The sequence below is a fragment of the Harpia harpyja genome, chromosome 18, assembly GCF_026419915.1.
Source record: "Harpia harpyja isolate bHarHar1 chromosome 18, bHarHar1 primary haplotype, whole genome shotgun sequence".
NCBI classification, from domain to species: Eukaryota; Metazoa; Chordata; class Aves; order Accipitriformes; family Accipitridae; genus Harpia; species Harpia harpyja.
Genome location: NC_068957.1, coordinates 12,330,090 through 12,346,209, shown reverse-complemented (window position 1 = coordinate 12,346,209; position 16,120 = coordinate 12,330,090). Strand labels below are relative to the sequence as shown.

The following is a 16,120-nucleotide window of genomic DNA, read 5'->3' as shown; positions in this document are numbered from 1 at the left end:
AATGCAGAGTTCTGCCTTTTTGGACAAATTTACAGATGACGTTATCCCGTATTTTGAATACCCTACTTTTGTATCCCTCTTGCCTGAAGCTATTAACATTGGCAGAATTGATGTCCTTTGTTTATTTTGTGTACTACTTACAGCCTGAATGTTGGACACCAGCCGATCTAGTTTTTCGTTGGGCTGCAGTAAGAGGTAGGGCATGCTTTTTCTGTTGGCTCTGTACATGCTCTTGCATTCCTGCCCTGAGGAGACTGCGAGACAGTCTTCAGAACAGGGATGGAGAAGGTGAAATGGCTTCCCTGTGATCAAGCTAGGAGTAGGTCCAGTAAAGGCAGGACTTTGCATACCTTCATCTTTGGAGTGCTTGTATGACAATCACACGCTTCTGCCTGTGGGTTGATGGGCACAGCCCCCGGGGACTGCAAGAGGGCCGTGGAGCCTCCCACGTGCTGTGATAGATGGGGTGTGGAGGCCTTGGCAGTGCCCAGAGCGGCCACGAGGAACATTGCTGACTGCGCACGGGAGCTGGGTGCAGCTGAGCCCAGGCTGATGCGGAGCAGCGCGGCTGATCTCTACTCCAGCATCCGGAGGATCTGGGAGTCGGGAGGTCTGGATCTTATCCACGGCTCTGACACTGAGTCACTGCATGACCTCAGGCACTTGGATACCATGGTGATGAACACAGCACAAATGTCTAGACAGATAGATTAGATTGGATAGACTTTGTATTTGACAAATATTTGTATATCACCACTGTCGGTGCTCCCCTGCTATAACCATCCAGCCTGATGGTTTCAGTGGGTCTCCTACACAGGGGCACGGGGGAAGAACCACTTTTTGCACTGAGGAAGGAGGGGAGACATAACCACAGTGACACAAGTACCAGTGGTGACAGACTGGAAGCAAAGCAGGCAGTAGGGCAGCCCTTGGAGGAAACAACACTGCACGGCAGAAAGGCTCAGGAGTCAGGAGCTGGCTTCTCCCCAGCTCTGCTGCAGCCCTGTGCACGGCACTGTCTTTCCTCCTGTAACCAATTAATCGGTAAGATCCTCAAGGCAGCGGTGACTTCCTCCTCCTGCTTCGGCTTCTATCACAAGGCCCTGATTTCAGAAAAAAAGACAAACTATCAAAGTGAGATTCCTTAAAAGCTTTCCTGTGCCACTGTCAGCCTCTGGCGCAAGGGAGGATGCAGGAGGATCAGCTCTCCCTGGAGTGACTCTTGGTTATTTTCCCACCTGGTTCCCATATGAAAGATGAACATAGCAGTACAGCAAAGATGTGGCTAGGAGCATGGCCGTATAGGGATTTTCAGAGGCTCTGCAAGGTCTCCTGAGCACCCCTGCCTCCAGCACCCCAACAGCAAACCAGGAGTGCTGGAGAAAAGCACTGCCTCTTTAAGGAGATTTGCATAGCAAGGCCTAATTACAGTTGTTGATTCTGATGTTTTCAGTGTTGTTCATATTCCATTAAAGGATAATGCTGCTTAATTTGCAACAGAGGGTCTCAGTTAACAGTATATCCAATCACAAGGCAGCCCTAATGACACTACTTCCCTACTTCTGGTAACACATAATTAAAAAATCACTTCATTTCCAGTTGTGTGGTTCTCCCCTCTCCCCCAATCTCCTAATTACTTTCTAAGCCATTTCATGATTATCTGTAAATATTTCGGCACTTAGATCTACTAATGAGTCCATGGAAGAGTTAATACCTTGAGTGGCATAACTGCTTGCCATTCCATTTCTAGTACTGCATTGCAAGGAATAATTTTCCACCTTGCATGTGCAAGACGAGGGGCTTTGCTTGCTGTGGGATTGGGTTTGTGCTCTGGCTTTGGGGCTGTGGGGATGGCAGGAGAGGGGTAGGACTCAGTCGAACTACAGGAGGTATTTTGCTGGGTTTGATAGTGGATGTGTATCTCTGCAAATTGTTTTATGTGGCTTAAATCCCACTGAAAGGGCTGTCCTGTTGCCTGGCTGTGGGAGCTGCTAGTCAGACAGGCTTAGGTAGAACTGGGTGTGAGTCTGCATCTAGCTGGGATGCCCATACATCTGGAAGAATCGGCTGAAATGGCTGGTTTCTGCTCTGACTCTACAGGTTTGTGGGAAGTGGTAATACAGCTCTTGCTGCACTTGGGCAAGAGAGGGCAATAGGTCTGGCTGTGACTGCCTTTGTGTGGTGTTTCTTCACAAGTTCATCTTGCATACTACAGTTGGTGGCACTTACTACAGCATGAAAGTAGATTGATCACCAGGTAAGGGAATATCTGAATTGCCCAGCAAATCTGTGCACAGATGTCTACCACAGCTCCACGGCTGCAGGCAAGAGGATGTGGGGTGACATGTGCCCTGGTGCCCCTGGTAAAATGGGGAATCTGTTCTCTAATCCAAGTGCTGCTCTGGTCTGAAAAGCCACTATACAAATGATGCTTTCTCATGTCATAGATCTGGTTCCTGTACTTGTCTGGTATCTTGGGTATTAAAATTCACTTGGGGTTTTCAGACTGAGCACTCAGAGCTGACAGAGTGATATAGGAGTGAGCTGGAGTATCTTTCCTGCCCATGTGTTGCATGGGCTTGATTGCTATGTTCTTTGTATGGTCAATCAGTAACACCTTATGCAAGCCCACTGGGAGCCTACTGATGGTCTCTGAAGGCATTATTTGGAATAACCAGAGATAATTGTATAACTAGGGGGTAATTAACTTCCAGGAATTAAAGAATCAAGCTTAGGCTGCACTACTCCTAGGGGTGAGTCTGTAAGGCTGGGAATTAGAGAAATCTACTCTTGTCTAATCATTTGAGCACATGTGACTTGGAAATCCTTCATACTTGGGGAATGTGGGTCTGCTTCAAATCATATCCATGCATTTCTAGGCAATTCTTTAATAGCAGATAAAGGAGGAGGGCTTGAATATTGTCCTAACACAGTCCATTTGTGTTTCAGGTAACCCTGTCACAGTGGGAATGAGCATCCATATCTCCAGCATTGACCAGATCTCTGAAGTCAACATGGTAAGTTTGAAAAGAAAAATTAAAAAAAGCCTAATAAATTGTTCTTCCATTTTCTGCTTGAGATGTGCTTCCAAGGCAATGGCTCCTTGGAGCTACCTGAGATCTCAGGGTGCACTTCTGACAAGTAGGGTAGTCACACCCCTGCTCCCTTCACCTCCTACTACAGATCTTCCCTGCAGCTGGGAAGTTGTTGGAGGAAGAGTGACATTTGTCTGGTACTGAAGAAGTATTTTTTTTTCTTCTGCTTTGGACAGAATGTTGAGGGGTGATGGGAACTCTGATTTAAGACAGAATTCTTCCTCACTAAAGAATAAGCAATTCAAGGATCATTTCTCCACATGTAGTGTGATGAAAAATAACATCAAACACGTAACTGGGCTGTAGGAAATGAGGGTTTTTTTCCAAATTTATTTCTTAGCATGCTGGTTTCAGTCTGAGCCTTGCTCCTTCCACCCACTGAGTGGCCTGTGTCACTGGGACTGCCTGTCAGTTGTCCCCACAGCCTTAGCCCAGCCCTAGGCTAAAACAATCCTGAACTCACTGAAACAACACTTGCAAGACAGGACTGGCATGTGGGACCTCTGTGGCATACACCTACCACTGCTGGTGGTACTTGTGATGTGGTCAGACATGCTGAAAGACTGAAGTTCACTTCCTAATGTGGGGTAAATTCTAGTAGGGTTAGTGAGTGTCTGTAACAGCACACTGAAGTATCCCTGGTGTTATCAGTGAATGTGTGGATGGAGGATCTCTGCTGGCATCTCTGGAGCTAGTGGCATCTTATCCAGAGTAGATTCTCATCCCTTATACTTCTGTGCTGGTTGCACAGCCACCTCTCCAAGCCATTAATGCTTATGCCTTAAAAGAGTAGATGGGAATTGTATTTTTCGCTTGATACAAAGGCAATGGTGGCTTTACAGTCAGCCTGTGCCTGCCAAGTTGAAAAACAGTTAGTGGCTTTTCATGTTTGCTGGTGGTAATTTGGCTTTTCTTTGGAGATCTGTTCTGGAAAGGGGGGCATCTAATGGAGATCTGGTTTTGGGTGGCATTGATAGACTGGAGCTTTTCATACGACTGAGAAGAAAAGATTTATCTGCTCAGACAGCAATGGTTTGGGGTGAAATTTGTTAATTATTTTGGTCATGGTTTAGGTACTCATCCAGGCCTATGTTATCTGTCCCTGAGAAGCCCTTAGCACCCAGCGGAGGACATGGATTGCACTGATCATTGCCTAACCTTGCCTTCCTCCCTGCTGCCCAGAGCCTTTTCCTCCAAACTCCTCTCATTTCCAAGAGGCTGAGTGGAGTGCAAGGCTGGTGGGGACCTCCTAGCAGCAGCTGTCCTGTTCCTCGGTTCCTGAACCACGCAGGAGAATCCTAGGCCAGTTTAAAGCTTTTGCTATTCAAGTCAATTAAAACCTTGGTCTCCCAAAGCTCCTGTCCTACTTATCTGTTTCTGGACTCTCCTGCTCTGTTTCTCTAGCCCACCAGCTATTCTGCTGTTGCATGGCAGGGAGGAGGGGAGGCAAGACAATCTGACTAATTGTTTTTGTTTCCAAACTGCTTGAAAGTCCTGAATGCATATGTTGATACAACCCAGGGTGAAGGGCCAACCATGAACCTTCAGGTTCTCATATTGAACAGTTTCTTTTGCAGACTCTCTACTAGCATCCCTCCATTACTGTAATTATCTGCATGGCATGTTAGACCTCAGTCTAGTAACAGTGACACTGGACAGTGTGTACGGTCGGAAATTCAGGTACAGACCTATGTCTCCATTGCATTGGGTAGCTGTGCTTGAGGTTAGGCTCAACCTGGAAGAGCCAGATGGCTTAACCTAGTTCCATCTATCTTGCCTGTCAGGGCAGAGCTCAACTTTGAGTCATCTCCTCCCCCGGTCTCAACTTGGACCTGAATTTTCCTATGTGGTGAACCAGCTGTCACCCTCCTTGCTAGAGCCAACATGAAGAATTTGGGGTCTGGACCTGTAGCTTAAGACCCCAGCTTGCACAAACATAACTGGGAGGGAGTGTGGGATTTGGTTCTCAGCTTACCTGTAACAACTGCCCCGATCTTCCTCTGCAGACCTGAGAAGATAGCTGAGAATGGCAGAGGCTGATTCAGGATGAATCTCCTGCTGGAGATGTGTCCATGGACTATAAAGGGTGATCAAGTGCTTTGTCATACACCTGTTGTTAGCAGCTGTGGCCAGGCATGCTGTGTCCTAGGCTAGTAGCCATGCTCATAGCAATACTTTTCAACCCTTGCCATGTGAATGCGATGCTCTCCCCTCTCCAGTGAACGCCTGCTTCCCTCTGCCACAGGATGGCTGGGACAAATGTGTATGCTCAGGTCTGGGGGGAAAGAGCAACAATAATATCTCTGTGGGGTGCATGGGAAAGCAGGTTTCCTGGCATCAATCTTCATCCACATGCTGCTCTGATCTTGCAGAATTTGGGCAGCACTACTGATGGACATTGAATGTTTTGATGGTTGTGGCATGGCTGTAATCAGGCTGGGCACCAGGCACTGTCCATGCCACGCTCCTGTTGATACTGTGAAGGCATGTCACTTCTGGGCTTTTGATTATCCCTCCTGGCTTTCTGCTTGACTTGACAAGCATAATCTCCTGCCCATCCTTCCTACATATGTTGGGGTAGGGAGCGGGAAAGGGGGACAAAGTGGCTGTATGTGAGAACTTGATTAAGGTCTATAAGCACCATGGTGAGGCAGCTTCAAAAACGGGTTAAAAAATCAGAATCATCTTAAAGAATAAACATTTAGGGAGCAGAAGAGCTCTCATGTGATGTAAGTTTCCAGGCTAAAGGGATTTTATGTGCATCATTCTTCTGTGTGACAGATGCCCCGGGGAAAGGGCTGTGTCTTACCCCTGCTCTGGACATGGATACTGGCAAGAAAAACAAGGCATTTTTTGGCATCATGTGTGATTGGGAAAGGGACTGTGCAATGAATAAATTAAAGGCACACAAGTGAAGCTGGGTTGTCATGGCAACCAAATAGCTTCTATTGTTCCACAAGGAGTGTTATTACTTACTGCCCCTTGTAGGATAATTAATTAATCCTCAGATATCCTTTCTGGAACAATGGCCCTGGTGCTGGGGCTGGGCAGGCTGAGGAGAGCCCCCAGCTCCCCATGCCTTTCCCTGGGACTCTTTGTGTCTGCTGGCTGTGTGATGGTGGGGAACAAGTGTTGTCAGTGACTAGTCGTTGCATGATTCAAAAAGTTGTTTTTCACAGGAGTCCAGCTGGATGTGGTGCTGTGGAGGAATACAGCTCCACCCATGATCTAAGGGGCAATCTTTGCCTTCACTCCCATGGGAACTGTATTCCCAATATGATGATGTGGTGACATTTCAACCCTGGAGGATACAGGGCTCTCTGCAAAGGCAACGCAGTTATGTCTTTATGCTGGAAGTTCCCAGGCACTCTGATGTCCAGGCAGCTACAAAGCATTCTGTATATGCTATGTGTTTCCTGGTGCCTTGCTATACAAAGTCTGTGCATCTCCACCTCCTTGAGGGTCATGCCCAGGTACTGTGCCATGGTATAGCTCAGAAGATGGAGTTGTGCCAGGACACAGGACATTCATATGTGCAGTGCTTGCTTTGTAACGATCTCCCAAGAATGAGGGACCAAAACTACAGTCCTTATTTTTAAAAAATGGCACCTTCTTGTTCATCGCAGCTGCTGCCTGTGTGTGGTCAGACGTATTTTCAAGCTCACTTGCTAGAGTAATGCTTTATTACTGTGTACTCCTCTTAGCCCTGCTAAGCAACACTGAGCTGCAGCCTCTGTTCTTGTCAGTGATTAGAAGGATTATTTGCTGAGCCAAGATCAGTGACATCAATTGAAATGCCTAGGAAAGGATGCCAGGGGCCAGGCCAAACAGGTATTGGGGAGGGCACATCTGACTGGCAGACCATCTGGGAAGTGCTGATCCATGAAGACGAAAGGCCTAGCTGGAGTCTTTTCATATCCTGTACAAATTTGCAAGTTGGGGATTTAAAGGCAGACTGAAAGGAGGAACGTGTTCATAATGATGTTCGGTAGCTCAGATGATCTGCAAAGAATGGAATGATGGTATCTCCTAGTTCTCCTTAAAGGAAATGGGCTGGATAAGTTATCTGGTAAATGCCATTTTGCTACCGGTGGTTGAATTGCAGTAAGCATGGAACAACATGCAGGTATTTATAGATGCTTGTTGGTGTATAGTAGTACTTGGACAGTGCTATGTTCAGACCTCTTAGTACGGTACCCAAGTTACTGAGGAGTCTAGCAGTACTTCTGACCCAGAAGAATGAAGAGCACTGGCAGCATGGAACTCAAGTCACTCTGCAGCTGAAGCAGCATGCAGGTTTCTGTCCTTGTGCTACGCGGCCTGAATGCTGCCCAAAGTCACTATCAGCTTAATGGTCTGGTTCAACCAACCTGCTTTGGTGGATCCAGTTCTCACAGTATCCAGTACCAATGGCTGCGGAAGGAGCTGGAAGTCTTCCCCTACTCCTGCATGTCCTTTCAACAGACAGCGGATGACTGGCCTGTTCAGGGCATATTGTACTTGCTGCATGGTGGGACTAAGGGCTAATACTTCCAACTGTAGCCTACTCTCTCTCTCTAGGTATTCTTTGGGGATGTATTTTTCTAGTACCAGACAGTTCAGACTCCCTTCAAGCATTAATGAACTATTTCAGTAAGGAAAACAACCAGAAGTTTTGTATGCATTTGAAATAAGAGATGGTTACCCTTCATAACGCTTCAATTTTCCTGCCCTATGATCTGTGCAGTCCTAAGCCTGCTCCCTCCTGTGTATCTGCACACCGTAGACAGCTTGGAGCATCCAGCCGTTATAGTTGTGATTTCTTTGTGGCTCCTATAATTTATTCATCCCAAGATGCTCTCCTACATCTGCAATAACATTGTTTCAGTTTGTTATAGCACTAGCTTTAAAGTTTTATAAACCTGGTGACAAGCTGAAAAGTTACAAGAGAATTGCTGTAGAGGGCAAGAAGCAAGGCTTCCAAATAGAAATGTTTGCAGGAATATGCATTAAAGGAAAGATGCCTGTGAGATTGGCAATACCTTTTGCTGGGGGACAGTCTGCAGTGCAGATAGGTTAGAAGTTGGTGCAGGATGCTTGGCAAAGCTGACCTTGATGCTTTGCTTCATTGCCTCCTGCTCCCTACTCCTGTACTACCTGTTGCCTCACTGCTGCCTTGTTGGAGTGACAGCACTCGCACTAGCATACCGCACTGGATCTCTTGGGGGTTATGGAAGGAAACATCATGTCTGTTATTTCCCAACTTCCAGAAGCTTTCTTGAAAAACAAGCTGTCTTGTTTGGCAAAAACGTTTTCCCTGTTCAAGAGAGATGTAAAGCATGTCCCAAGACAGTGATGAGCTGCAATGGTTTTAAATTGGCTTTTAACCCAAAACAAAGAGTAGATCAGGTTGTGTGTAAGGGTGCTCTTGACCAGGACAGTTCATTCTACAACCTGTTATGCCATCATCAGTGGGGCATCACTCTTCTCACTACATCAAATTTTCTATCTATTAGGCATGCTTGAAATAGCCTTTGTAGTGGAATCTGTCCTGATCAGACTTTGCAGTTCTGTTTTCACTAAAATATGAATATGCACTGACTGGTTGAACCTCAATTTCAGTGTAACCCATGCACAGTAAAATACGTGCTTAACTCCGCTGTATGCTGGGCGTAGTTGATGAAAGAAGGCAATGTGGATGGGTAGGCTCCATACAAGAGGCTTTCTTTGGTACACAACACAGCAGTCTCTTAGGCCGTACACTCTCCTGGTCAGAGCTCTTGACCTTTGGGCCCTTTCAGGAAAGGGGAAGGGAAAGGAAGGAAAATGTATATCCATATGGGATCACTGATCTGGATGCATGATGTCCAATCCATTCTTGAACTGTTCTGACAGTCAAATTGTGTATGCAAACCCCTGGTTTCCTTGGGGCCAATGCAGCTTTGGCAGTAGCCTTTGAGGACCCTCAGCAGACCCTCTGTATGCCTGCAATAACAGACAGAAACAACTTTGTGCAATATGCCCCTGAAAAGGATTTTCCATTGGTATATATGTCTTGAGCTTTAAAACCCAAGATTTTTAAGAAAAAGTTCCTACTATTATACTGTACCTTATACTACCATATATTCCCTTCAAATACATCAGCATTTTCCTTATTCTTAACTGAAAGTGTTCTGGTTTGTTGCCATGTCTTTTCAATGGAGAAACGACATACGGATATTTCCCAGTCAGTCTATTCTATGTCCCTGGGTATCCAAAGGTTTTAAAGAAGCAAAGGTTAAAGCATTTAAATCGTACAGTCAGAGGTTCCTGTAGTTATATATGCTATGAGATACAAGTTTGACATGACACTCTAGTGCTGTAAATGTTTCCCTGTAGCCTAGGGTATCTCCAGCCCTGTGACACTGTGGTATCTAAACTGAGTGTGTGTGTGTATATATTACATCTTGGTATTCAAGGCTGCTGAATATCGAAGACTGCCAAAATATGGTAAAACTAAGAGGCTGAGCTGAGCTAATGATGGGTGTGCCATAATGGTACTGCAGGGGCTGTAGTCCTGTGGGATTGCTGTAGGCTCCTGGGATGGTAGTGTTGCAGGTAGCAGAGTATGTGGGGCCTTAGTACTGGAGAAGGGCCAGATCCTACCAGTGTGGCATGGTACCATAAGAATAGTACAGCTCTGACTTAGGGTGAGATATCCCCAGGCTCTGTGCTGGCATGAACAGGTAGGGGTTATGTGATTTTTTTCACATGCTAGGGGCTTCTGTGTGCTGTGGTTGAAACTAACCTGTTGCAAACATGCCGCTGAGCTGGAAGGTTGCAAGCGTCTGTGCCTTCCTTCGCCGATGATCGCTTCAGTACAGCTTAGGTCATGCAGCTCTTGTCACTTCAAGTCCTGATGTGCAGGGCTGCAATGCATTGGATGGCTGTTTTCTTGGGAAATCAAACAGTGGCAGTTCTGCACACGTGAAACAGCATTTTCCTGAAGGGGAGAGTTATCAGGGAATGCAAAGGGCAGTCCCACACAATGGTTGCGCGCAGTGTCCTGTGCGCACTGCCATCGGTTACATATAGTCACCTTGGTGGCCTTCTCACGTCTCTGCTTCTCCAGCAACAGGAAGCAGCTTGTGCATAAACACACAAGCACTTGGCTAGCTGAAGGAAGGCAACAGCATCTTGATGCTTTTTCCTTCTGCTAGAGGGATGTTTGGAGAAATAAAAGATGGTTGTAGCAGGGTGGAGAGTAACCCCCAAACCACCCTAGACACAGCAGCTTTGAGCTGCTCTCTTTTGCAGGCAGGAGGTACAACTGCCTGCTCTGTGGCTCATCTAGATAGATGGTAAGAGTAGAAATCTAGCAAGCTCCTAGAAACATCTTTGCAACAAAGCAGATGTTGGGGACCTATCTTACCTGCCATTGCTAGATTTGAGGGTACTTTGTCTATCCTTGCAGTGGTGACATCCTGTGACTGCTGAGGCTCAGGGTGACTTTCACCAGCACTGATACAGTCTAAAAAGTCAAGAATCAGATGTGGATATCTGCTCACAGCACATTATGCTTTTCTTTAACAGAAATCTCACTGTGCTGAAAGATCTCTTGGACTAAGGTAGTGTATGAGGACAAGTAAAGCATCTGGCCTCAGGCGTGCTCTGCACTGTGGTGGTAGTGGGGAGTGGATACTCAAGTTTAAACAAGCAGCGGTCCCCTTTCTGCCCAAAAGACAGGGATGGTCCTTCCACAAGAGGATAGGGTTCTTGCGCAAAATAGTTAAGAATAAAGCAAACTTGTGAAGGGGCCTGAAGTATTCCCCATTCATTTGTTCTGAAATTGGTTGCAAAGAGATTGTCCCAGCTTAAAAACTAGAAAATAGGTCAGTGTGACTCATATGTCAATATTTACTGCATTTATGGCAACTTGTAGAAGGGAAAAATCTTATCTGTCTTCCATAATATTTCACGGTTTTTCCCATTCCTATGACAAAATTCTCGCTTTGCCCTTCGTCCTGGTGTTGCTTGACTGCAGAGACAGCCCAGTAAATTCACTACATCTTAGAGTCAAGTTGCTAAGTAACAACCCAAAGATCACCATACAGTCTCTTCAAATGCCGTGGCCAGCTGAAAGCTAGGATCTGCACAAAGCACAAGGAATTCCTTCTGAGACAGAGGTCTCAAGGACTCAGTGCATGGGTAGCAGAGAGCAACCCGGTAAAGCAGCAGTCCTGCCAGGTCCCTGCCACTGTACTGCCTGGAGGTGTCCTCATGTGAGAGTGGACAGCTTTATCGCTTCCCCTATAAAGTGGTATCCTATGCTTGTGCTGAAGGGCTCTGATGTTTTGAACCTTAATGATGCCCTTGAATGAAATACTTTTGCTGGCTGAATTGCGTGATTTTGCCATGTACATAGATCAGCAGATGGTGAACTGTGGAAACCTTGCTGAAACAAGTGCTCTAGCTGAAGAAAGACTGTGAACTTCTGGACTAGGGAATGACTCTCTGTCCCTGAGGCTTTCTATTCTACCATGCTTGTTTATTCCTAGGGATCCTGTAGCATTTACATGATATCTTAATGGGATAGTTTGCAGAAGAAAGCTCTTTGCATAACTGGAAATTCTTGGTTACGGGAAAGCTGTTGGGTAGACTGGCTGATTCCTAGCCTAGACCTTGGGTTTTGCAGCACAAATAAAATGTGGTGGCAATGTTTGTTGCAAATTATTCCCCCCTGTGCATCTTTCCATGATGCTGTTATCCCTAAGGAACAGCTCTGCAAGTCCTCCAGTATCACAAGTTCAAGCCTCAGGAGGGCTGAGTCAACCCTGCTCCAGTACTGAGAAACAGAGTTCACATGTTTTGCTCACTAGGCGATTTCCCAAATGAGAACATTTCTGTGCTCTCACTGAAGAGGCTAAGTTCACTCTGCATTTTGTAGGTGACTCCACCCCATGGCAGGAGAGAAGTCATGTTGGAGAGGATGAGAGTCCATGGCTATATAGTTTGCAGCGTGCTTTCAGCTGAACAGTGCTATGTATTGCAGTGCTCCATCTGTTCCTGTATCAGCCAAGTTATCTTTAGATCTGAACATGTCAGTGTTGTATGGTGGTGGTATGAACCACTTCAGCTTGCACCCCAGCATTCCTGTAGTAGTTAGAATTGCTACTGCAGAAAACTTTGCCCAGGATAAAAATGTCTTTTTTTTTTTTTTTTCCTGCTTAAGTTTTTATTCAGGTTTTTACACGGGCAGAACTCCCACAGCCTTTATATATATTCTTATATATATATTAAAAAGCTGTCTGTATTTGAGAGCAATGTTCCAAACTGCCACCTGTTTCAATAGCAGTGCTGCAGCATTGGAGAGGATTACTGCAGAATGCTAAAGTATCTTCCCACAAGTGAAAGCTTCATCTAGTTTGATTGAAAACCAAATTAGATCTTGAGAATCTAACCTTCTGACATCCTGTCATATATACATTTAAAGCATCTAGCAATAGAGAGTGTACATGCGCAAGAGTGCCAGTGCCTTGATATAGAGCGTAGATCCAAATACAAGTGCATGCGTGTCGTGTTGCTATTTCAATATGTAAATAAATGGGGCTATATATAGCTCTATATGCTATGTACATGTTAAGTGAAGGTGGCAGATACGACAGCTGAATAGCTTTGCTGTTTCTGAATGCTGGTAGAGGTTCCCTGCATGCTCCCTACATCTCTCGTGCTTGTTCCTACCCCTCTCAGCCTTTCTGCTATCACATTTTTCAGGCCTCTGGAGAAGATCGTGTGTGGGGACAGGAGTTGTTAATATTCTGAGTCTGTGCTGAGTTGCTAGGCTACAGAGAAAAATGAACATTCAAGGAAAAGGGATGGTGAAAGGAAGAGGATCTGCTGAGCTGTTTGGAGATCCAGAAAGGTCCTCTAGTCAGATGAAAGCGATCGTTTGGGGGAAGGAGGGTGTGCATGCACGTGGGATGAAATGTGGGTAGTCCCTGCTGCCCTGACAAGAGTCTCAGGCCAGCTCCAGCCAGAAAAATGGCAGAGGAGGGAGTAGAAGACAAGATCCACTGGCCCCTTCTATGTCACTGCTTGCAAGGTGTTCACAGCTGGCCTCCTACTATCTGTGCCAGGGTGCAGTGGGTCACCAGGCTGGAGTATGCCCTCTTATACATCCTTTGCCGCCTCTTTGCAGGGTGCACTGAGCTCCCATCTGAGGCTCTAGTGAAGAGGGAAGCAATCCCAAAACATACTCGCTTCTTACAGGTTGGACCTCATCTCCCTTTTCCACTGCAGCAACCTGCTACCGCAGTATCTCCTTTAACTTCACTGTGACTACAGGGGAAGGCAGCCTGTGGCTTGTATCTCCCTGTCCATCCCCTTCACATTCCTAGGTCATGGATACACAAAGTATTGACCCTCTTATCCATCAAGAGTTTGCAGCTAATGTTCAAGAGGACTTGAGGTTTTACAATACACAAGCTCCTGTCTGAGCCTAGATTTCCTGAGTCCCAGTCTAGTTCCTGAACACAAACCCTCTTCCTTTTCAGCTGTTCGCCCCATAAATGAGTGTCAGATATTTAGCTGTACAGGCCATGAGCCATCAGACCTACCAGGTGCCTTGTGTTCCACTCTTCTGGAAGGCTGGTTTTGCCCTGTGCTCCTGTCTGCAAGATTTCTGTTCCCTCTCAATATTACTGGCTGTATCAGAACTCTCAGAAAAATTAAACAGTGCCTTTGGGTATTTTTATTATCTGGATACTTTATTTACCGAGCTCACATGGGCTCCCTGCCAATAACTTTCAGCCAGCTCTGCAAATAGAGCTCCTTGGCTCCAGGACTGTTGGTCCTGGTACTGCAGAGAGCACTCACTCAGCATGGACAGAGACTGCAGCTTGTTCTCTGCCATCCAGTTGGCTGTGAAGTCAAAGTCTGCTTGCTTGTGGACCTCCACAGCCTGCTGAAATCTCCTTTTTCTTCATGCACCCTGTAATAAGCTTGACTTGTTCAGCAGAATCAGGAGTGTTTCATACAGCTGCATTTTGAATGCTATTGTCAGTTAACTACACTGCACCCATCCATCAGGTTTATGATCCCGCAGCCAAGACTTGGATTGCTAAAGCAGAAGAATGATAGTATGGGCCATATTGTGTGCACTGCTGCTGGTGTCAGCCTGGACTGGTTCCCTTGGCTTTACCCTGGCATAACCAAGGGCAGACTAACCCATGGGTAGAGGCAGAGGTAGACTAAATCCATGATGAGACACTGTCTGGTCAGTACCGTTGACAGTAGAAATTGTTTCCTAGAACAGATCAGTGGATACTCCTGTACTTTTTGGTTGTCCCAGCATGACTATACAGTACTCTGCTCACACCACGGTTGAGACAGTTGACTGCTAGCCCTTTGCTCTAATGATAACTCAATCTCACTGAGTTTCTCAACTTAGGGGCCACAAATACAGCTATGCAGAATATTCGTATGTAGAAGCAGTCACCCCAGATACAGAACTGGGTTCCTGTGTGCAGGAGTCTCAGGGTTTTCAAGTACAATAGTTTGCAACCAGTCTGCTTGGGCTCGTTGAAAAGTAGGCCTTTTTTTTCAAACCATAGGGCTGCCATCCTCTACCCTTAGGGGACCACCCTTGACTTAACTGAACCCCATCGCCAGAAATAAATTGTGCTCTTCTGCATCTCACCATCTTATCTGCGTACTCCCAGTTATCCCTCCTACATGATGAAACTTCGCTTTCTTCCAGAAATAAACACCATTCTAACCTTTTGGTCAAGCCAATCTGTGCCAGCCTAGTTGAGGTGATTGCTCTGCCCAGGACATGTTAGTTGTCTTACATCATTTAAAGGATTTGTTTGCCTCTGGCTGCCTCCTGGGACATGACATCTTTGTGGCAGTTTTCAGAATCTGGAATATCAAACCTTCCTTCTCTAAGTTAAAACAGTGTCTTTAAAGCACTGTGTGCCTTGATATTGTTGCAGAGAGTATGGTTTCAGTGCTTAGAGCTGTATATAGAGCATTTTATTCTGCCATATAAAGTAGTAATGTTGCTTCATTCATAACATGATTCCCTATCTATGCAGCCCCAAACAGCATTGGTGGTCTTGACTGCCACAGGGAATTACAAGCTCTATTTAATTTTTTTTCCCCAGGGAGAAAAAGTAATTTCTGTTCATTACACACTTAGCACTTGCCTAGACATGTGGGGATCCCAGACTGCAGCAGGGAGGCAAGTTAGCATCAGTGTCTTATTTTTACAGATATCAGAAAATGAGGCATAGGTGAAAGTGCCCAAAGTCTCCTACAGAATTAGCATTGAGTGAACTGAAATTGGTACTCAGAGGTGTTTTCTAGAGTACCCTAATTCCAATGGGCTACTAAGCCCCCTAGCTGCTTTAATTCTGCATTCCCCCAGCCTTTTCTCCCCATGATCTCTAGTAGTCAGTGTCTATGTGGAGGGCTGCAGAACCTCTCCTGCTTGGGGTAGAGTCTGATTGGATTGGTGTCCAGGAAAACTCCTGGCAAGGTGAAAAGGATGTTTCATTTAAAGGAGTGAAGAGTTCTGGGAATGTTTTGGAGAAATTACATTTTTCCATTACTAGGTTGCTCCTGCTAGAAAGCCTATTGAGTTTTAACCACTTGAAGTAAGCATCTCTCAGCAAGCAGGAGGTAAGAAAGTCACTACAAGGTGAAAATTCTCTGAGGATACATGCAGAAGTTATGAAGCCCCTTTGAAAAGGTTTAGAGAGCATCACTGGTCTTCCAGCATCACCTTTCCCTTGACATAACACAGTTTTCTTCCCCCATCTTTCTGAGGGCTTTAGAAACTGATATCTTCACTAGTCACTGTTCAAATGTCTCACTCAAATTTAATTTACTCTAATAGGCTAGTTGTTGCATGTTTAATTAAATATAAAGTGATTATTAAAAACATTTTTGAGCTTTAATGGCTATATATTAGATATGCCTATATGTGTATGCAGGAGGTCACTGGCAACACATGCCATCAGGTAGTCAGGGTAGTGCTGGAAAAGTACGAAAAGATGAGTTGGGAG

At 45.7% G+C, this 16,120-nt stretch overlaps 1 protein-coding gene across 2 annotated transcripts in view; it reads left to right on the top strand.

Annotated features, from left to right (window-relative positions):
* LOC128153843 (gamma-aminobutyric acid receptor subunit beta-4) overlaps nucleotides 1–16,120 on the top strand; it is an 80,544-nt gene that overhangs the window by 25,177 nt on the left and 39,247 nt on the right. For both annotated transcript variants that reach the window (XM_052813665.1, XM_052813664.1), the window contains exon 3: nucleotides 2,950–3,017. In XM_052813665.1, coding sequence (XP_052669625.1) covers nucleotides 2,950–3,017 — 68 coding nt within the window. The remainder of the gene's footprint in view (nucleotides 1–2,949; nucleotides 3,018–16,120) is intronic.